The 22,721-nt window shown below is 39.7% G+C and overlaps 1 protein-coding gene across 10 annotated transcripts in view; it reads right to left on the reverse strand.

The window, feature by feature from the left end:
• Positions 1-22,721, reverse strand: part of NT5C2 (5'-nucleotidase, cytosolic II) — a 188,926-nt gene that overhangs the window by 45,609 nt on the left and 120,596 nt on the right. Inside the window, exon 1 of one of the 10 annotated variants that reach the window (XM_066238396.1) lies at positions 14,774-15,004. The exons of the other annotated variants lie outside the window; for them this stretch is intronic. Coding sequence (XP_066094493.1) covers positions 14,774-14,787 — 14 coding nt within the window. The 5' untranslated portion in view covers positions 14,788-15,004. Of the gene's footprint in view, positions 1-14,773; positions 15,005-22,721 lie in introns of those variants that run through there. 10 annotated transcript variants of the gene reach the window in all.

Here is a 22,721-nt window from a genome sequence, read left to right on the forward strand (position 1 = left end):
GACCAGGCGGTGGTGCAGTGGATCAAGAGTCAGCCTGGGACACTAAGGACCCAGGGTCCAACCCTGAGGTCACTGGCTTGAGTCTGGGATCATAGATATAACCCCATGGTCACTGGGTTTTTTTTGTTTTGTTTTGTTTTGTTTCTTAATTTTTTTCTTCTTTTGCATTTTTTTTTCTGAAGCTAGAAACAGGGAGAGACAGTCAGACAGACTCCCGCATGCACCCGACCGGGATCCACCCGGCATGCCCACCAGGGGGCGACGCTCTGCCCACCAGGGGGCGATGCTCTGCCCATCCTGGGCGTCGCCATGTTGCGACCAGAGCCACTCTAGCACCTGAGGCAGAGGCCACAGAGCCATCCCCAGCGCCCGGGCCATCTTTGCTCCAATGGAGCCTTGGCTGCGGGAGGGGAAGAGAGAGACAGAGAGGAAGGCGTGGCGGAGGGGTGGAGAAGCAAATGGGCACTTCTCCTGTGTGCCCTGGCTGGGAATCGAACCCGGGTCCTCCGCACGCTAGGCCGACGCTCTACCGCTGAGCCAACCGGCCAGGGCTGTCACTGGTTTGAGACCAAAGGTCACTGGCTTCAGCAAGGGGTCATTGGCTCGGCTGGAAGCCCCCACTTAGGACACATATGAGAAAGTAATCAGTGAACAACTAATGTGGTGCAACTATGAGTTGATGTTTCTCATCTCTCTCCCTGTCTGTCTATCCCTGTCTCTCACTCACTAAAAAAATTAATAAACAAAAATGTCTAATTTGTATATGTTTTCTACTATATATAAATAAGGACAGTAGTATAATTTATAAATAAGTATATACAGGAATGAATGTTACATATTTTAACTAGAGTTTGGAAACCACTGATCTAGGTATTGACTTTTTAAAAAAAATCTCTTGGGGCCCTGGCCGGTTGGCTCAGTGGTAGAGCGACAGCCTGGCATGCAGAAGTCCCGGGTTCGATTCCTGGCCAGGGCACACAGGAGAAGCGCCCATCTGCTTCTCCACCCCTCCCCCTCTCCTTCCTCTCTGTCTCTCTCTTCCCCTCCCGCAGCGAGGCTCCATTGGAGCAAAGATGGCCCGGGGGCTGGGGATGGCTCCTTGGCCTCTGCCCCAGGCGCTAGAGTGGCTCTGGTCGTGGCAGAGCGACGCCCCAGAGGGGCAGAGCATCGCTCCCTGGTGGGCGTGCGAGGTGGATCCCGGTCGGGCGCATGCAGGAGTCTGTCTGACTGTCTCCCCCCGTTTCCAGCTTCAGAAAAATACAAAAAAAAAAATCTCTTGGCCCTGGCCAGCTGGCTCAGTGGAAGAGCGTTGGCCTGGCATGTGGAAGTCCCAGGTTCAATTTCCGGTCAGGGCATACAGGAAAAGTGCCCATCTGCTTCTCCACCCTTCACCCTCTCCTTTCTCTCTCTCTCTTCCCCTCCCACAGCCAAAGCTCTACTGGAGCAAAGTTGGCCCAAGCAATGAGGATGGCTCCATGGTCTCTGCCTCAGGCACTAGAATGGCTCCGGTTGTAACGAAGCAATGCCTCAGATGTGCAGAGCATTGCCCCCTAGTGGGTTTGCTGGGTGGATCTCAGTCAGGCGCATGCGGGAGTCTTTCTGCCTCCCCACTTCTCACTTCAGAAAAAAAAATATCTCTTCACCAACACATATATTACTGCTTTATTTACTTATTTATTTTCAGAGAAAGAGAGAGAGACAGAAAGAGAGAAACATCAAACTGCCCTGACTAGGGAATCAAACTGGCAATCTCCATGTTCCAAGATGATGCTCCAATCAACTGAGTTCTCTGGCCAGGGCACTGCTTTAAATTTTAATAGAAAATGTTTCCTCTCATCTCAGAATTTAGGTGCCAATGTTAAATGCAGACAAATAATCAAATATTAGCTTAAAAATACTTTGTTAGTCGGTTAGAGCATTCTCCCAAACCACCAAGGCCGTGGGTTCAATCCACAGTCAGGACACATATGGAAAGCAATGAATGAATGCACAAATAAGTGGAACAACAAACTGAATGCTTCTCTCTCTCTTTCTCTCCCCTCCCCCACCGACCTGTCTCTCTAAAATCAATAAAAATACTTTAACCAAGAACTTAAAATCAGATGGCCCTTGAACACAGATGTTTTCTGAAAACATAAAAATCATTACTTATCTCACAGTGTGCTATGTATGTACACTAGATTAGCTCTATAAAACCCCTAGTTCCTGCCTGACCTGTGGTGGCGCAGTGGATAAAGCGTCGACCTGGAAATGCTGAGGTTGCCGGTTCGAAACCCTGGGCTTGCCTGGTCAAGGCACATATGGGAGTTGATGCTTCCTGCTCCTCCCCCACTTCTCTCTCTCTGTCTCTCCTCTCTCTCTCTCTCTCTCTCCCTCTCCACTCTAAAATGAATAAATAAAAAATAAATAAAAATTTATAAAACTGTGAGCTCCTTGAGGACACACATTCTTTAAAAAAAACAAAAAAAAAAACCCTAGTTCCTGAGAAATGTTATATAAAATATTTATAGTTTCTTTCCCTAAAAATACCTAGTCTTCCTGAAAATCAACATTTACCTTGTCTTGGTTCAACAATGGAGAAATAGTAAGAAAAGAGTAGTACAGTGATTTTCAACCTTTTTCATCTCATGGCATACATGAAGTACTAAAATTCTGTGGTACACCAAAAAAAATTTTTTTTTTGCCAATCTGACGAAAAAAAGGTGTAATTCTGACACACTCACACTGGACAGCTACTGCCACTTTTTTTTTTCCCCCTAAGAGGCAGGAAGCCTGACCAGGCAGTGAAGCAGTGGATAGAGCATCGGACTGGGATGTGGAAGACCCAGGTTTGAAACTCCTGGGTCTCCGGATGAGCATAGGGTCACTGGTTTATGGTCACTGGCATGAGCAAGGGGTTACCTGTGCTGCAATCTCTGCATTTCAGGAGTACACTCCAACCAACTGAGCTATCTGGCCAGGGTTTTTTGTTTGTTTGTTTAATTTGACTAAGGAAAAAGACATCAGTGCCCCTGACTAAACAGTCAGGTATAGTATGTTTTAAAAATTCTTGTGGCACACCAGTTGAAAATTGCTGGAGTGGTGGATAGCTGAAAGATACAGGAATTGAAGATTAAATGACACGCACCCAAAACTTCTTTTAAACATACCACTATCCCAAATACATCACCATAACCCTTCTAGCACTTCACCAAACCTCCCCCTGCATTTTAAGAGTATCTACTTTGTTATCATTTTTTTCCCAGTTACATAAATCCTTCTGAAGTCACAACAGGGGTAAAAGACACAAAGTAATGTTTCTAACTCTGGAAACAATGTTACCACTGAAGCTTAGGCTTTTGAAACACACTTTCAGTTCAGGCTAGGGGGCCAACTGGATCAACTCCTTGCTCAGAGCCCAAACAGCTGACATGCCAAAAATATTCTGTGGGAATTCAGGCAGGAAGGACTGGAAAGATTTTTCTTTCTTGTGATACAATCCAGGAGAGATGTGTAGGGCCAAATAAAAGAAACAGCTTTGATTCTGATAGAAGAATGAGTCTACGGGCATACCACCCTGAAAGCTCCCGATTTTGTCTGATCTTGGAAGTTTATTCTGTTGACATGGTTTCAAATATCCCACAATATTATCCTTTATCTTTTCATTTTCACTCAAAATAAGTACCCTCTCCCACAGAAGCAATTCCTGAACTTAAAACAGAAACAAACATTCCTATCTCCCCTTCTAATTCACATTCCTATTATGAAACCAAAATAAAAGCCTCACATATATTCTCAACTTTCCTGGGAGGGAGGGGGCAATTCATATGCAAATATCTAAAGTGGATGAGAAAAGCTATAATGACAAAATGGAACAGCTGCATTATATATAACTACAATAATATATATGCTAAAATTTACGGTAATAAACATCCAAATGTAGCAAGTATGCACTGACTTCAGCAGAGAACTGCCTTGAGCCAGAAATAGCATGTCTCCAGGATACAATCTTCAAGAAAAACTAAACTCTTGGCCTCAAACTAATGATTATTCTTTACTATTATAACAAAAGAAAGTATTAGGTACTATATCAATTAGAAGGCTGGCTCACTATTCCACCACACATTTAAAACAAAACGATACCTGCCTTGGGGAATCCAAAAATGTCTATTGGCTCCAGGACCTTGACTGTATCTTTGTAGATGCCAGTTTACTTGTCATTTCTTTAAATTATTAACTAGTGAAACATACTCTGTCTCTATCTTTGAGTGTGAATAATTTGTGAAGTTAACTTTCCAAAGCTTGTTTTATATAAAATACAAAGTCATCACCCTAAGAAGCATGACTGAACTATAGCATCCAACCTTAAAACACAATTACCAGCCAGAAATTCCTACATACACATTAAGTCATTTGCAAGATACAGATCTGAGCATTTAAAAAGAGAAACAATTTTAGCAGACAGACACAGGAACACTATAACACTAGGCACAAACTTCAACACAAAAGACAAATGTAACAGCTTTTACTATCACACCCCACTGTAGTAAGGCATGAAATCTGAAGAAATTCTATGCAAATAAACAAATTAACCATAAAAAAATGAGACTATTAATATAATGTGAATTAAGAAAAGGGACTTAATATTCTCATACTTAAGGACCATAAACATGCAATTTACTAAATTTGAAATTTTGTAAATAGCAAACTGAATGGTTTTGAGATTTAACTCATAATTCAAAGCAGCATTACCTCATCTGTCACTGGTTGCCGTTTTGCAAAATATGAAACTATCTGAGTCAACTAGTTCTTGAAGTCACATAACAAAATTCTTCTTCAAGTCTCTGGTATAACTGTTTTTATGATTTTAACCTAACTGCAAAAAAGCCTTTTTAGTCTAAACCAAGCCCTCAACAGCATGTATCTTCTGGGACTGTGTTGGAGAAAAAAACTTCTGTGTCTAATTTAACTTGTCATTGGATATCACTGTTGCTCCACACAAATCCATTTGGAATAGAATTTCTTTGGCAATGGTGAACTTTATCCCTAACCCCTCCTACTGCCTAGGAGTCACAATTTCCTGGCCAAGCGCCCAACAGCAGTTACTGCAACACCAAATGAGACTAAGGATACAAGTATAAAATCTTCTTGGGTATGTTTCGGTTATCAGTTTGAGTAAGTATATACTCAAAGTTTGTTACAATCAAAGAAAAGAAATAATTACAAGTGCTTTTTTTGAGAGTGCAAATTGAGATTATGTACCAAATGATGTATCTCTCTGTGTATGTGTGTGTAACTTAATAGAAAAATGTTATAATGTAAATTTTTGTTGAAAATCTAACCCCAAACTGGTTCCTATTATTGCTACTGGCACTCTATTTTTCCACTGAGACCAAAAAACCTAGTTAATATCTTTTTTACTCTTTCCTCCCCCTTAAATCCACCTCATCTCAATCATTCATGTGCCTTGATTTAAATTTCCAAACATCTCTGGATTCAGATCTCTCATTCAGTCTACACTGCTAACAACCTGTCCAGGTCCGCATTAACTCATCAACTTCAGCAATAATCTCCCAATTGCTCTGCCTACACTCCAATGACAAATTAATTGCTTTGAAGTAGTGCAACTCCAAGTGTGGCCCACAGGCCAATGCTGGTCTGTGAACAGCTGTTAACTAATCCATGACATACATGGTATATACAGAAACTGCAAGTATAAAAACTTTTATAACAACTTGACAGAAAAATTTTGTTTAATAAAAAAGTAGACATTTCATTTTCTAGTATTTCATTTTTACTACATTTAACAAGTATACTGATCTCAAATTGGACATTAGGAAAGAAAAAAAACAACCCTGGTTCTTCACCGTAGCCTGAGAAGCACTGTCCGAAAGCACAGTTCCATCCATGTTGCACTCCTACGTAGTAACATTTAGACATTCCTCGTTACCTTACCAACTAATAAATTACAATTTTTTGTGATTTGTGAAAGACTTCAAGGCCTTTCCTCATCTTTCTAAAACCAGTTTTATCTTATTCTCCACATCATGCACCTTTTGCTCTAATAGTCAAAATGAACTACCTATTTCCTAAATGGACGTTGAGGCTTTGTTTATGCTCTCCCCTATTCTTGAAATGTCTTCCTCAGTTATCGCTATCTTATTTTTCAAGACCCAGCAATCTCAAGTGATTTCTTCAAGAAACTATCTGGCCTGACCAGGTGGTGGTACAGTGAATAAAGTGGTGGCTTGAGACACAGGGAACCCAGGTTCAAAACCCCAAGGTCACTGTCTTGAGCATGGGCTCACCAGCTTGAGCACAGTGTCACTGGCTTGAACTGGGATCATAGATATGAGCCCATGGTCACTGCTTGAGCCCAAAGGTCACTGGCTCGAAGCCCAAGGTCACTGGCTTCAAGCCCAAGCTCACTGTCTTGAGCAAGGGGTCACTAGCTCCACTGGAGCTTCCCAGTCAAGACACATATGAGGTAGCAATCAACGAACAACTAAGGTATTGCAACGGAGATTTGATGCTTCTCATCTCTCTCCCTTCCTGTCTGTCCCCATCAGTCCCTCTCTCTGTCTCTCTCTCTCACTAAAAACAAAAACAAAAACAAACAAATCTATTCTGGCTGTGCCACAGAACTATATAAAAGCAATGCTTCTGGTTTCAGATTACTTTTCTATCTAATTAAAGAGATATCAACAATTAAATTCTATAAAGTTGTAATCTGTGTTAGAGGTCTGAATATGTAAAATCCTTTATTTTGGCACTTCCTAGATTTTGTCATATACATAAATATGTACGTAATTCTCGTATTCTTTTTTTTTTTTTTTTTTTTTTTTGCATTTTTCTGAAGCTGGAAACAGGGAGAGACAGTCAGACAGACTCCCGCATGCGCCCGACCGGGATCCACCCAGCACGCCCACCAGGGGGCGACGCTCTGCCCACCAGGGGGCGATGCTCTGCCCATCCTGGGTGTCGCCATGTTGCGACCAGAGCCACTCTAGCGCCTGGGGCAGAGGCCACAGAGCCATCCCCAGCGCCCGGGGCCATCTTTGCTCCAATGGAGCCTTGGCTGCGGGAGGGGAAGAGAGAGACAGAGAGGAAGGCGCGGCGGAGGGGTGGAGAAGCAAATGGGCGCTTCTCCTATGTGCCCTGGCCGGGAATCGAACCCGGGTCCTCCGCACGCTAGGCCGATGCTCTACCGCTGAGCCAACCGGCCAGGGCCATTCGTATTCTTTTTTTAAATGATTTTTTTAAGACTTTATTCATTTTGAAGAGGAGGGGGGAGGAGCAGGAAGCGTCAATTCCCATACCTGCCTTGACGAGGTAAGCCCAGGGTTTTGAACTGGTAACCTCAGTGTTCCAAGTTGACACTTTATCCACTGCACCACCACAGGTAGTTCTCATATTCTTTACTGGATCATAAAATGTGAAGCCAGGCACTGCATAAAACTGGCTAATGCTATATAACTATAATATTTAATACTTCTCTTTTCTACGCATCAGAACAAAATATTTGTGATAATAAAGCTATCTTGAAAGAAAGAATTCAAGTTATTGTTAAAGTATACAAAATAATAAGAAATACAGATCAGCCTAGAGCAGTTTTCAACTGGTATGCTGTAAGAGACACAGTGGTGGGATGCAAGAAATTTTAACACATCCTATACCTGAGTACGTAGGGGCACTGACCTCTTCTCCCTTAGATTGTCAAATAAAGAAATGGCAACAGCCAACACAACTACGTATATAGTCATCCAGTGTGAATGAATCAAAATTATACCTATTTTTTTTGTCAGATTGGCAAAAATATAGAATATTTTTTGTGTCCCAGAATTTTAGTAATTAGTTTATGTGTACCATGAGATGAAAAATGGTGAAAATGGCTGGCCTAGGGAATAAATTAGAGATTCTCTTGAAAGGAAATAGAAAAATAATGAGAAATGAAAATTAGAAAACTAATTTAGGAAAAAATGCTAAGTATAGGACAGATATAAATATCTGTGCCTGCAGTAACTTTCATTTAGAATATCCAAATATTCAAAGAACTCCAACACCTAGCATAGGGCCTTGTAAAAAGCAAACGATATTTAACTGAATTAAAAATTAAACTAAAAAGATAATAGTGGTTAGTGCTTGCCAGAGGCTATGGGGAATTTTTGTTAATGAGTACAGAGTATCTTTTCGGGGTAATAAAAATACTCTAAAGTTAACAGTGTTGTTGCACAACTCTGAATATACTAAAAGCACTAAATATACACTTTAAAAAGGGGAATTTAAAAAAAATAAAAAATAAAAAGGGGAATTAAATAGTATATGAACTGTTATTTCAATTAAGTGGTTATTTTTAAAACTTAATGGCAGGGCCTTAGTCTGCCTCTGTGTCTCCAACCTTCAGTAAAAAAAATATGCTTAGTAATCTAAAAAATATAGATAAAGACTTCATAATTTATGAGTGAATTCCTAAAAATTTTAATTTCAAATGCTATGAATAGCCTGACCGGGCGGTGGCGCAGTGGATAGAGCGTTGGACTGGGATGCAGACGACCCAGGTTTGAGACTCCAAGGTCGCTAGCTTGAGCACGGGCTCATCTGGTTTGAGCAAAAGCTCACCAGCTTGTACCCAAGGTTGCTGGCTTGAGCAAGGGGTTACTTGGTTTGCTGAAGGCCCGCGGTCAAGGCACATGAGAGAAAGCAATCAATGAACAACTAAGGTGTCGCAATAAGCAATGAAAAACTAATGATTGATGTTTCTCATCTCTCTGTTCCTGTCTATCCCTTTCTCTGTCTTGGGGAAAAAAAAAAAAAGGTATGAAAAAAAAAATGCCATGAATATATAGATATAACAAGAAATTTTGAACTAGATTATAAATCAAATATTTTAGCATTAGTTTTGTTTTCATAAATTCTAGCCAGTAACTGCTTGCTAATTTGTCTTAATATTTCCTCTAAGGAAAATCCTCAGGAAGAATATATTTTTTGTTTACCAGATTGTGCCAGGAGAAACAGCAGTCTGTGCTTTAAAAGTCTGAACAACAAGCATATTATCATTTCTCAAATAAAACATAAATTAATCATAATGTTCATTTTTCTCCTTAAATATTCTACATAAAGAAGTACCAGTGAAAATCTTTATTATATGCGGCTTAAGTGTCTGTCGCCGATAGCTTATTGGTTGCTTGTGTAACTGTACTAGCCAATGGGGTGAAGTTGCCACAGCATTCAAATAGTCCCGCCTTCTGGCATGCCACCTCACAAATTGAGGTTAAAGATTGGAGCAATTATTATGCTGTTAAGAAATCTTAACACCAGAAGGGGGTCTTTGCAATGGTACAAGACTAGAGGTTCTCCAATTGAAAAATAATGTCATAATAGCTAAGTCTTTGGCTCCTCTAAAGGTGAAATACATGTCATTCCAAGAATTGATTTGGCTCCATCTCAAACAGAGTTGCCGTTTCAATTGAGACGTAGACAATTTCCTGTAAAACTTGCCTTTGCTATGACCATCAATAAGTCTCAGGGCCAAACGCTTAAGCGTGCTGGCATTTTTTTTACCTGAGCCTGCATTTGGACACGGTCAACTTTATGTTGCCTGTTCAAGAGTTTGTGAAAGAACGGACGTAAAATTAAAAATAATTGATGGTCCTCTGCAAGGCGAGCTTAAAAATGATGGAAAGATCTACACAAGAAATGTTGTGTACAAAGAGATCTTTGACATGTGAATTAACATTTTATTATTTAAATCACCTTTATTTATTGAGCTAGCGGTGACTCTTAAGAAATGTACCGCCAGTGGTTTCCTTCATTGCACTCTACTTTAAGCAATTAAGCAAGTAGAAGGGGGAAACCCCGTGGGGCAGTAAGCAAAGGGGCGTCCTTGCCGCCTGCCCTGGGTAATTCAGTTTGAATTAGCAGACAGCTTTGCACAAATCATTTTAATTACAATTTATAATATCTAGAACAGCGGTCATTTCGTATGACCGCCGGGCTTTCTAGTACGTAAATATGGAGCCACGGACGTTACAAAGTTAAAGATTAAAATTTAGGATGCCATCAATTATAAAATTCACCCACACTATATGCTATTAAGAAGTAGGGAAGGGGAAGGATGCCCAAGAAAATTCAGACTCAAAGCTAGGATATCAAAGGGCTATATCCATAATAAGAGGATAAATCTATAACATGTAAGAAGTATCAAAGGAAATCTGTACATCTCAGCCTTGGTACTGAGTCCAAGGAGGGGAAAAAATTCCCCCTGAGAATCTGAACAGGAAGTTATGTAGGTTTGTGGTCTGAATTTACATGACCAGTTTGGTTATTACTGCCCCTCTAAATGACTGAAAGAAATTAAATCCTCTGTGCAAGAACTCAACTTAATTCTCAGTGTTATACTGGTAGATGCAGCCTAATTTCAGATATGTTTAAATGTGAAAATATGTGTATCTTAAAAGTGACAAAGTATTAAGAGTAGTGAACACGCATCTTCTCATCAAAGATTTCAAAGCAAACTTTAAGGAAATTCATTTTAAAAATGTTTAAGAGACATTAAAATTCCCTTCACCTTCTTTCTCAAATGAAGAAACTGTAGTAATAAGAGCAGGATGGTGGGAAATAAAAGAGGACTTAACAAACTAAGAAAATTACACAATTAAGAGAGAAACCAGAAATATCAATAATTCTGAAAATAAATATATTATTCTAAAACTTCAGTCTAATTAAACACAGATCTTTTTCGAATCCCTTTTTTCCTCTTTTTCTATAAATTCTTTTTTACTTTTCAACCCCATTTTTTAAAGTAAAGACCAGTGTAGAGAGGATAACTTGAAAAGGCAGCAAAATATCAAAGTTGAACTCTGTGGGATAAAAATAGAGAAGAGCCTTAACAAGTGGTGGTGCAGTGGATAGACCGTCAGCCTGGGATGCAGAGGACCCAGGTTCGAAATCCAGAAGTCGCTGGCTTGAGCGCAGGCTCATCAGCTTCAGCATGGGATCACAGGCATGACCCCATGGTTGCTGGCTTGAACCCAAAGGTCGCTGGCTTAGAGCCCAAGGTCTCTGGCTCGAGTATGGGGTCACTTACTCTGCTGTAGCCCCGGGGTCAAGGCACATATGAGAAAGCAATCAATGAGCAACTAAGGTGCCACAAGGAAACATTGATGCTTCTCATCTCTCTCCCTTCCTGTCTGTCTGTCCCTATCTGTCCCTCTCACTGACTCTGTCTGTCAAAAATAAAAAATAAAAATAAGAGAAGAAAATACAATTATCCATGCTATCATTAGGACTAATTAACAAGTTACTGATTATGCCTATTGTGAAAAAGGGAGGTTAAAATTTAGAATTTAAAATAAAAGCATTTGGCCTCTTATCTAAGACAGCAGCTCAGTAATAAAAGGCATTCTAACAACAATGAAAGGGCATTCTAACAACGACAATAAAAGGGCATTCTAACAACTGTAGGGGACAAGGGTTCAATCATGACACTGAAAGGAAGGTTCATTTTTTTCTGCATTACTCATACTATACTACTTATATTTCCCCAAATATAATCTCTTGACTATGAATAAACAATAACCTTTCTTTAACAAAAAGTTAAATAAGTTAAAGAGATTTCAAGTTTTATTTCCCACCAAATTTATTAAAATATGATTTACTTAAAATTCATTCATTTTAAGTGTAAACTTCTGTGAGTTTGGCAATTGTATATACTGATGTAACAATTTCCACAATCAATCCAAAACATTTCTTAATGTCCTTTTGCAATACTCAACCCCTGCCCCAGGCTATCGCTGATCCATGGTTTGTCATTACAGGTTTCTCATAAATGGAATCAAACATCATGTAGCCGATGTTTGTGCCTCTTTCTCTTAGCACATTTCTGAGATTCATTCATATTCTATATGTACCATAATTAATTCTTTTACTCCTGAGTCATATTTCACTGTGTAAATAAAACACAAATTGTTTACCCATTCAGTTACTGGATATCGTGGGTTGTTCCCAGCACTGGCTATTATAAATAATATTGCTATGAACAGTCACATACAAATCTGTGTAAACACATGCTTTCATTTCTCTTGGGTAAATACCTACAAATGGAATTACTAGGCCATATGGTAAGTTCATAATTAACTTTAAATGAGATTGCTAAAACTGTTTTCTGTTTTGCATTCTCATCAGCAATGCATGAGAGTTCCAGTTGCTCCACATGGTCGGTGTTTTTCTTTTGGTCATTCTAGTTCAGCAATTTTCAAATGGTACATTGCAAGAATTTTTAAAACATGCTATACCTAACTATTTAGTCAAAGGCACTGACCGCTTTTCCCTTAGATAGTCAAATGAAAAAATGACAACAGCCAACACAACAGCCATCTGTTATAAATGAAAATTATACCTATGTTGTTGTGGGGGTTGTGTGTGTGTGTGTGTGTGTGTGTGTGTATGTGTGTGTGTGTGTGTGATTGACAAGAAATATATGGGTTTTGCCAGACCAGGTGGTGGAGCACTGGACAGAGCATCGGACTGGGATGCGGAGGAGGACCCAGGTTCAAAACCCCAAGGTTGCTGGCTTGACCAAGGGCTTACCAGCTTGAGTGCAAGGTTGCTGGCTTGAGCCCAGACGTTGCTGGCTTGAGCAAGGGGTCACTCACTCTGTTGTAGCCCCCCCCACCCCTGCTGTCAAGGCACATATGAGAAAGCAAACAATGAACAATTAAGGTGCTGCAATGAAGAATTGATGCTTCTCATCTCTCTCCCTTCCGGTCTGTCTGTCCCTCTGTCTTTTGTCACCTTCCCCCCCAAAATTACTTTGGCCTAATTGCTGAAAATCAATTGAGTGTGTGTGTGTGTGTGTGTGTGTGTGTGTGTGTGTGTGTGTGTGTGTAGGTCTACAAACTCCCTATTAAGTTGCATGATCGATAAGTCTATCCTTATACTAATACCACAGTCTGGGTTATTGTATGTTTACATAAGGCGGAAGTGTAATTTTTGGTGACTTAACTCTTATAATTATCTTTTCCTATTACTATTAGGTAAATAGTTCATGGATATCAAATGACAGACTGACTGTATTATGTGTCAAAATATCACATACACAAAAATTGTAAATGTAAGGATTATTTTCATCCCAAGATACAAAATTTACCCATTTATTTCTAAAGATAGCAAAGGAGAATAAACGCTAACTGATTTCATTTACATGATCCATGCATTTAAAATGCACTTGGTTCATTACCTATTAAGACAGTACAGTAAGCCTGACCTGTGGTGGCGCAGTGGATAAAGTGTCGACCTGGAAACGCTGAGGTCGCCGGTTCGAAACCCTGGGCTTGCCTGGTCAAGGCACATATGGGAGTTGATGCTTCCAGCTCCTCCCCCCTTCTCTCTGTCTCTCCTCTCTCTCTCTCTCTGTCTGTCTCTCCCTCTCCTCTCTAAAATGAATAAATAAAAATAATAATAATAATAAAAATTAAAAAAAAAAAAAAGACAGTACAGTAATTGCCCTACAGATCCCTAGAAATAAACCTAAGAGAATATCTCAGCCCCTATAATGTATACAGATCTCTAACTAACCAATTCTAACATAGGCTTTAGCATAAGGAAAAAATAAGTACTAATTACTTCCCAAGAATTTTGACAGCACCTAGAAATACATTCCTTCTTAAATCTATAAACCAGCTTTATAAACCATGTGTACAAGACTAACAACCTTATCAGTGTCCGTGATAATTTTTATCATAAAAATTGTTTAACAAGTGCAGATTTGTAGCCAGTGTTGAAGTTAAGAAAACATACAAACCTGAAGAGGTAATCCTTTCATAATTTTCACATTTAAAGAAAGCTCAAAATTCTAGTGATATGATGAGTGGTTGAAAAATAACAATTATTTTTACCATAATTTATTTCCTTTATCCAATAATGAGTTTTAAAAATAGCAGTAAAATAGACAAATTTAATTTTGCTCATAATCAATACATTATTAGATTAAAATAAATTATAAGCATGGTGCTCTGAAACTACTTCAAATTTTCTAATAAAAGAAAAAACAAAAAAATTAAGAGCTTCCACAAAATCAAAATTTTGTATTTTTGAAGATTTTTTTTTTTGAGAAATCTATGTCCTATTTAACCAAAGGGAATGTCTCTCTAGTCATGCTTGAAGGCTAGAAATGAGATAGTCAACAGTATGCAGATATTAACTTACATGTCACCTACTATAGTGGTCACAAAAAGAAAATCAGTAACAATTCAGACTCTGAAGCATAAGAGAAATGTTAAAACAATCTTAAAGTAACACCAAACTATTTTACATTATAAAGAGTAGGGCATTCAAAAAAATTATTTTTTGCGTATAATGCCCAGAAGGAAACAAAATCACAGGCTGTTTTTACTCAATCTTTCACATTATTTTCTGAAGGTACAATTTATTTTAAAAATTCCCTCATTTCTTTGTAAAACTCTTAGATAAGATACCACCGACTGCTTTCAATCTTCACAAATACTTTCTACCAAAAAACAAAATGAGTTTATCACAAAGTAAACAAGGTGTTTAAACTCACTAAATTCCTATTAAGATTATCCATCATCAATACTATTTTTCAAAATAGCAATAGTAACTTTACAGTATATTACATGTGAACCACTAACAATGTAAGCTTTCAGCTGAATTTATTTCAATCTCTCCTTCTTTCTCCACTCTGACTGGTAGCACTGCTTATTAATCTTCCAATTCACTCAGATGACTATAACATCTCTGCTGAGAAAAATGAGGGAGAAAGAATAAACTCACTTACCCTTCCTTAGACATTCTCAAAGAACTACTTCCTCTGGATGAGAATACAGGATCAACAAACAAGCTTCACTGATCTCCTGAGAACTGTAGCTCATTTGTTAAAGCATAGAGAACTCAGGCCCTGAGAGGCCCAACAAATTTGGGCACAATGCCGAACCCTAACCAGGCAGTATCTCAGTCACCAATATCCCCAGCTTTAAATACTTAAAAAAAACCTAAGGATAATAGAAAAAAAGTGAAGAGCAGGAAAAATAACTAATGGTCTGAACGGTTTAAGACTGGCCAGTTTAGGAAGGAGACAATCCAAACGGCAAGTTCCGGTAAGAGACAGAAATCGTTACTGGCAACCACACAGAAAAAGCAAATTTACCCCCTAATGAGGCCCGCCAACAGTACCACAAACAATGTGAGTTTCACAGAATGGACCCGCGCTAGTCGGTCCAAATCATTTTCAGTTTACTCTGGGGGCAAAAAAAATCAACAAGATACAAAGTTGTTTTAATTATCAGGTTAGTTATTTCCTCTCTTCGAAAATGAACAATTGAACTACAAGAGAAGAAAGTATGTGCAGATCGTATTACAGGAGGAACCTAAAGTATTTCCACACTGAAGTCTTTTTTTCTGATCATTAACTGCTTTTAAGGAAAACATCTGTTACTCAATCGCCTGAAAACTCAGCTAATGTGAAAAAAAATTTACAGATCTCTAGTATATGGGGGAATAAATCAAGAACATTCTAAAGGTTAATTCCAAATCTAAGAGCAAACTGAGGTTTGAAAGAAAAACATCAGCAACATTCCTGCCTCCTGACCAATATAATGCATAGGGATTATGCAATAGGAGAAACAAAGTCTAAAAATACTGAGATGACAAATAAATTCTCCCAGTGGTAATGCAAATTAAAAATAAAATATACATGCCTTAAAGAAATACTACTTGAATTAAAACTTGAAATTAAAAAAATTATCTTTATTTTTTTAACTTATTTTAGCGAGAGAGAGACAGACAGGAAGGGAGAGAGATGAGAAGCATCACTCATAGTTGCAGCATCTTGATTGTTCATCAATTGCTTTCTCATGTGTGCCTTGAAGGGGTAGGGGGGGTTCCAGCTGAGCCAATGACCCCTTGCTCAAGCCAACAACCTTTAGACTCAAGCCAGTGACCATGAAGTCATGTCTATGATCTCACGCTCAAGCCAGCAACCTCATGCTCAAGCCAGCGACCACGCACACAAGTTAGCAACCTTGAGGTTTCAAACCTGGGACCACAGCATCACAGGCCAATGCTCTTACCCACTGCGTCACCACCTGGTCAGGCAACTTGCTCTCTTTAAATATTACCTAAATATCTTCCCATCAAGATTTCTATTAGTTATTAAAATGTTTAGTCACCAAGTAACTAAAAGCACTATTAAAAACTAAAAACTTGCCTGACCAGGAGGTGGCGCAGTGGATAGAGCATCGGACGGGGATGCAGAGGACGGACCCAGGTTTGAAACCCCGAGGTTGCTGGCTTGAGTAGAGGCTCATCTGGTTTGACCAAGGCTCACCACCTTGAGGCTAAAGTCTCTCGCTTGACAACGGGTTACTAGGTCTGCTATAGCCCCCTGGTCAAGGCACATATGAGAAAGCAATCAATGAACTAAAGTTCTGCAACGAGAAAAAAATGGATGTTTCTCATCTCTCTCCCTCCTGTCTGTCTGTCCCTATCTGTCCCTCTCTCTGAATATCTGTAAAAAAAAAAAGATATGAGCTAATGACTGAAATTTTAAAAACTGACTGAAGATAAGCACAGAAGCAAGAACTCCAATGAATCCTCAGCAAGATAGCTACAAAAAATCCAAAGTTTATTACCTACCCATTTTTGGAGAAATATCAGTGGGAGTCACACATCTCATACACCCTTTGTATGGTTATCACTTTTGAAAGCCCATTACTATTATATATTATATAATAATAACTATCAAAATCATGTATTATTGTGCAATGTTATATATCATGTTAAATAACAATACAAATAAATCAATAAAAATGGAAAGAAAAAAAAACACCTGAAAGCAAACTAATGAACCTAATTACACTGCATATGAATAATCTAATCATACTGTATAAAAAAAATAAGAATTAACTAACCCAAGCAACTATAAACAACAGTATTTGACTATATACCTTTAGTCATTGGCAGGGTAGAACAGAAGTACTGTAAACAAATCATGAATGTTTTTTAGGTTTGTTTGTCATGGTATGGGTGAATCAATTCTGAAAATATTTTAGATGTATTATTAGATTTACCAGGCGGTAGCACAGTGAATTGGACATTGGTTTGGGATGCTGAGGACCCAGGTTTGAAATCCCAAGGTCACCAGCTTGAATGTAGGCTCATCCAGCTTGAGTACAGGATCATAGACATGACCTCATGGTCGCTGGCATGAGCCCAAAGGTCGCTGGCTTGAGCCCAAGGGGTCACTGGCTCAGTTGGTGCCCCCGGTCAAGGCACATATGAGAAAGCAATGAACAGCTAAGGTGCCGCAATTACTAGTTGATGCTTCTCATCTCTCTTCCTTCCTGTCTGTCTGTCCCTATCTGTCCGTCTCTCTCTCTCTCTTGCTAAAAACAAATCAAAACAAAACAATGAAATGAGGTACAAATCAACAGCACAAGGTAATGTGAGTCATTCACAAATATGTATAAAGTCAACAATACAATCCCCAATAAACCATGGGTCAAAAAGAAATCATGAAGGAAATTAGAAAATACTTAGATAATTTATAAAACAAACAAAAAGAAACATAGTGCTTGCCCAGTGACAGCGCAGTGGATAGAGCACTGACCTGGGATGCTAAAGTCCCCCGTTCAAAATCCTCAGGTCACCAGCTTGATCATGAATCATTCAGCTTGAGCAAAGGCTCACCAGCTTGAGCCTGGAGTCACTAGCCTGAGAATGGGATCATCAACATGACCCCATGGTTGTTGGCGTGAGCCCAAAGGTTGCTGGCTTATAGCCCAAAGTCACTGTCTTGAGCAAGCGGTCACTGGTTTGGCTTGAGACCCCCCTGGGTCAAGGTACATATGAGAAGCAATCAATGAACAAATAAAGTGGTGCAACTATGAGTTGTTGCTTCTCCTCTCTCTCACTCTCTCAAAAGAAAAAACAAAACACATAGTGAAAGCTATATTCAGAGAAAATTTTATAGCTTTTAATGTATATATTTAAAAAGTAGGCCCTGGCCGGTTGGCTCAACGGTAGAGCGTCGGCTTGGCGTGCGGGGGACCCGGGTTCGATTCCCGGCCAGGGCACATAGGAGAAGTGCCCATTTGCTTCTCCACCTCCCCCCCTCCTTCCTCTCTGTCTCTCTCTTCCCCTCCCGCAGCCAAGGCTCCATTGGAGCAGCGATGGCCCGGGCGCTGGGGATGGCTCCTTGGCCTCTGCCCCAGGCGCTAGAGTGGCTCTGGTCGCGGCAGAGCGACACCCCAGAGGGGCAGAGCGTCGCCCCTGGTGGGCATGCCGAGTGGATCCCGGTCGGGCGCATGCGGGAGTCTGTCTGACTGTCTCTCCCCGTTTCCAACTTCGGAAAAATAAAAAAAATAAAAAAAAAACATAAAAAGTAGAAAGATCTCAAATCCATGGCCTAACTTTCCTTCTTAAGAAATTAGAAAAGGCCCTGGCCAGTTGGCTCAGCGGTAGAGCGTCGGCCTGGCGTGCGGGGGACCCGGGTTCGATTCCCGGCCAGGGCACATAGGAGAAGCGCCCATTTGCTTCTCCACCCCCTCCTTCCTCTCTGTCTCTCTCTTCCCCTCCCGTAGCCGAGGCTCCATTGGAGCAAAGATGGCCCAGGCGCTGGGGATGGCTCCTTGGCCTCTGCCCCAGGCGCTAGAGTGGCTCTGGTTGCGGCAGAGTGACGCCCCAGAGGGGCAGAGCATCGCCCCCTGGTGGGCAGAGCTTCGCCCCTGGTGGGCGTGCCGGGTGGATCCCGGTCGGGCGCATGCGGGAGTCTGTCTGACTGTCTCTCCCCGTTTCCGGCTTCAGAAAAGTACAAAAAAAAAAAAAAAGAAATTAGAAAAGAACAAATTAAACTCAAAGCAAACACAAGGAAAAAAACTAATAAATATTAAAGCAGAGATAAATAAAACTGAAAAACCCTGAAGAAAAATCAATAAAACCTTTAAAAGTTTCAACAAAATAGACAAACATTTAGCTAGACTGTTAAAAAAACAAAAATAGAAGACTACTCAAATCAAGAATGAAAACAAAAACATTACTATTAACCCTACAGTAATAAAAATAAATATAAGGGAATACAATAAACAATTTTATGCCAATATATTAAGTAACTGACATGAAATGGGCAAATACCTAGAAACACACAAACTACCAACACTGAGTGGGGAAAATTAGAAGATTTGAACAGATCTACAATAATAAAAAGATTAAATTAGTAATCAAAAAACTTTAAACAAAAGGAATGCTGAGAACTGATAGTTTTATTGGTAAATTCTAACAAATGTTTAAAGAAGAATGAATACTATCCTTTTAAAACGCTTCCAAAAAGAGGGAACACTTCTCAGATCATTCTATGAAGCCAGAATATTATCTCGATACCAAAGCCAGAGAAGACATCACAAGAAAAATATAGAACAGCATCTCTTATGAATACAGATACAAAAATCCTTAACAAAATACGAGCAAACCAAATCTAATGGCCCAGTAAAAGAATGTACACTATGACCAAGTGGGATTTGTCTCAGGAATACCAGGCTGGTTCAACATATAAAATGATATTTAAAAAAACAAAAACCACACAATCATTTCAATAGACATAGAAAAAGCATTCTGATACTTACACACTAGCTGTTACAACACAGCTGACCCCTGAAAACAGGGACTGGGAACCTATGGCTCGCAATCCAGACGTGGCTCTTTGATGGCTGCATCTGGCTCGCAGACATATTTTTTTAAATTATTTTTATTTATTTATTCATTTTAGAGAAGGGGGGGAGCAGAAAGCATCAACTCCCGTTATGTGCCTTGACCAGGAAGCCAGGGTTTCGAACTGGCGACCTCAGAGTTCCAGGTCGACACTTGATCCACTGCACCACCACAGGTCAGGCCTCAGACATATTTTTAATAAAAAAAATAACGTTAAAAATATAAAACATTCTCATGTATTACCATCCATTCATTTCCTACTGCTCATGTTCATGGTTGCAGGTGGCTGGAGCCAATCACAGCTGTCCTCCGGGACAATACCAAATTTTTATTGGATTATGTGTAACGTACATGGGTCATTGTATGGCTCTCACAGAATTACATTGTAAAATATGTGGCGTTCATGGCTCTGTCAAACTGGCTCTCCCATGGTTCCCGACCCCTAGGCTAAGTGGATGAAGCCAGACACAAAAGACCACATATTATATGATTCCATTTATATGAAATGTCCAGAACAGACAATTCTAAAAAGGCAAAGAGTAAATTAGTGGTTGCCAGGTGCTGGGGAGAGAGGAGAATGAAGAATGAATACTAATTTGTATGTGGTTTCTTTTTGGGATGATGAAAACATTCTGGACTTATATAATTCTATCAATATACTGAAAACTACTTTATGTTAATTGTAAATTATATCTCAATAAAGCTGTTTTAAAAAAATAAAAGAGCATATGTAAAGACAAATCAATAAACAAAAGACAACCCAATTAGCAATCACTTGAATAGCAAATCACAAGAGGATATCTAAATAGTTAGATAATATATAAAGAGATATTCAACCTAATTATTCATCAGAAAAATACAAATTAAAAAATGAGAAGCCACAACATATTCACATCAGAATAACTTCTAAATTAAACATACAATTCCAAAGATATTAATATTAAAGTGCTGGTGACACTGCTCTCATACATTGTTGGTAGAACTGTAAATCAGAGCAACCATATGGAAAAATAATTTTACAGTATCTATTAAAGCCAAACATATGCTTTATGACCCAACAATTCTATTCGTAGGTAGAAACCAAAAGAAATTAGTGCATATATCTACCAAAAGAAATGTTCAAGAATGTTTTACCAGCTTTTATTTTTTTACAATAAATGTGACATAATTATTTCCTTTTAATAAAATACTTCATTTGATTATCAGTTGGATACTATAATAGGTTGAATTGTGTTCCTCTAAAAAATATGTTAAAGCTCTAACCTTGGGCACTTGTGAATGTGACCTTATTTAGGATAGGATTTTGTTTTTTTATTGAGTAATATCATGATTTTTTTAAATTTATTGTGTTTATATAGATTCTAGTGTCCTCCCCGAATTCATCCTCCCTCCCCCGTGTTCCCCAGTACATTCCCCCCCCCCGTCCCCCTCCCCGCAATCCCCTCCCCCTTTTCCTTCAGGATTTGCTTTTCTGTTCTCATCCCATTCAATCAGCCTATCATCCCCTTTCCCTCTGTCCGCTTTCCTTCTGGACCCTTTGATCCCATCTCTGTCTCTATTCTGCTCCTCAGTTCATACTGTTTGTCTGATTCCTCAGATGAGTGAGGTCATATGATATTTTTTTTTCTCTGACTGGCTTCTTTCACTTAACATAATAGTTTCCAGGTCCATCCATGTTGTTGCAAAAAATAATTATTTCCATCTTTTTCATGGCCCCATAGTATTCCATTGTGTATATATGTACTGCCTTTTTTTTTTTTTTTACAGTGGCAGAGATAGACAGGGACAGACAGACAGGAACGGAGAGATGAGAAGCATCAATCATTAGTTTTTCGTTGCGTGTTGCAACTTCTTAGTTGTTCATTGATTGCTTTCTCATATGTGCCTTGACTGTGGGCCTTCAGCAGACTGAGTAACCCATTGCTCGAGCCAGCGACCTTAGGTCCAAGCTGGTGAGCTTTTTGCTCAAACCGGATGAGCCTGCGCTCAAGCTGGCGACCTCAGGGTCTCGAACCTGGGTCCTTCCGCATCCGTCCGATGCTCTATCCACTGTGCCACCGCCTGGTCAGGCTGTACCACTGCTTTTTAATCCACTCGTCCACTGACGGGCACTTGGGCTGTTTCCAGATTTTGGCTATTGTAAACAATACTGCCATAAACATGGGGGTGAGTTTCTTCTTTTGACTCGTTGATGTGGTGTTCTTGGGATATCTTCCCCAAAAGTGGGATGGCTGGGTCAAAAGGCAGTTTGATTTTTAATTTTTTGAGGAATCTCCATACTGTTTTCCACAGTGGCATTATTCTTATCTTTAAGTAAAGTACAGTAAATTTGAACTTTTGTGGTATACATGACTATGAATTTTAACACATATATGGATTCATTAATCACCACTACAATTCAGAAATAAAAAACAGTTCTATCAGCCTGACCAGGGGGTGGCGCAGTAGATAAAGGCGCCTGGGATACTGAGGACCCAGGTTCGAAACCTCAAGGTTGTAAGCTTGAGCACAGGGTCACTGGCTTTAGTGTGAGATCATAGACATGACCCCATGGTCACTGGCTTGAAGCCCAAGGTCGCTGGCTTGAGCAAGGGGTCACTGGCTTGGCTGTAGCCCCCCAGTCAAGGCACATATGAGAAAGCAATCAATGAACAACTAAGGTGCTGCAACTATGAGTTGATGCTTCCCATCTCTCCCCCTTCCTGTCTCTCACTATAAGGGGAAAAAAAACCACAAAAAAACAGTTCCATCACCCCGAAAAATTTTCTCCTTACCCTCCCCCCCCTTTTTTTTTTCTTACAGAGACAGGGACAGACAGACAGGAATGAAGAGAGATGAGAAGCATCAACCATTAGTTTTTTTTCGTTGCGACACCTTAGTTGTTCATTGGTTGATTTCTCATATGTGCCTTGACCGTGGAGCTACAGCAGACCGAGTAACCCCTTGCTTGAGCCAGCGACCTTGGATCCAAGCTGGTGAACTTTTTGCTCAAACCAGATGAGCCCGCGTTCAAGCTGGTGACC

This window comes from Saccopteryx bilineata, chromosome 7 (genome assembly GCF_036850765.1).
Source record: "Saccopteryx bilineata isolate mSacBil1 chromosome 7, mSacBil1_pri_phased_curated, whole genome shotgun sequence".
Classification (NCBI taxonomy): Eukaryota; Metazoa; Chordata; class Mammalia; order Chiroptera; family Emballonuridae; genus Saccopteryx; species Saccopteryx bilineata.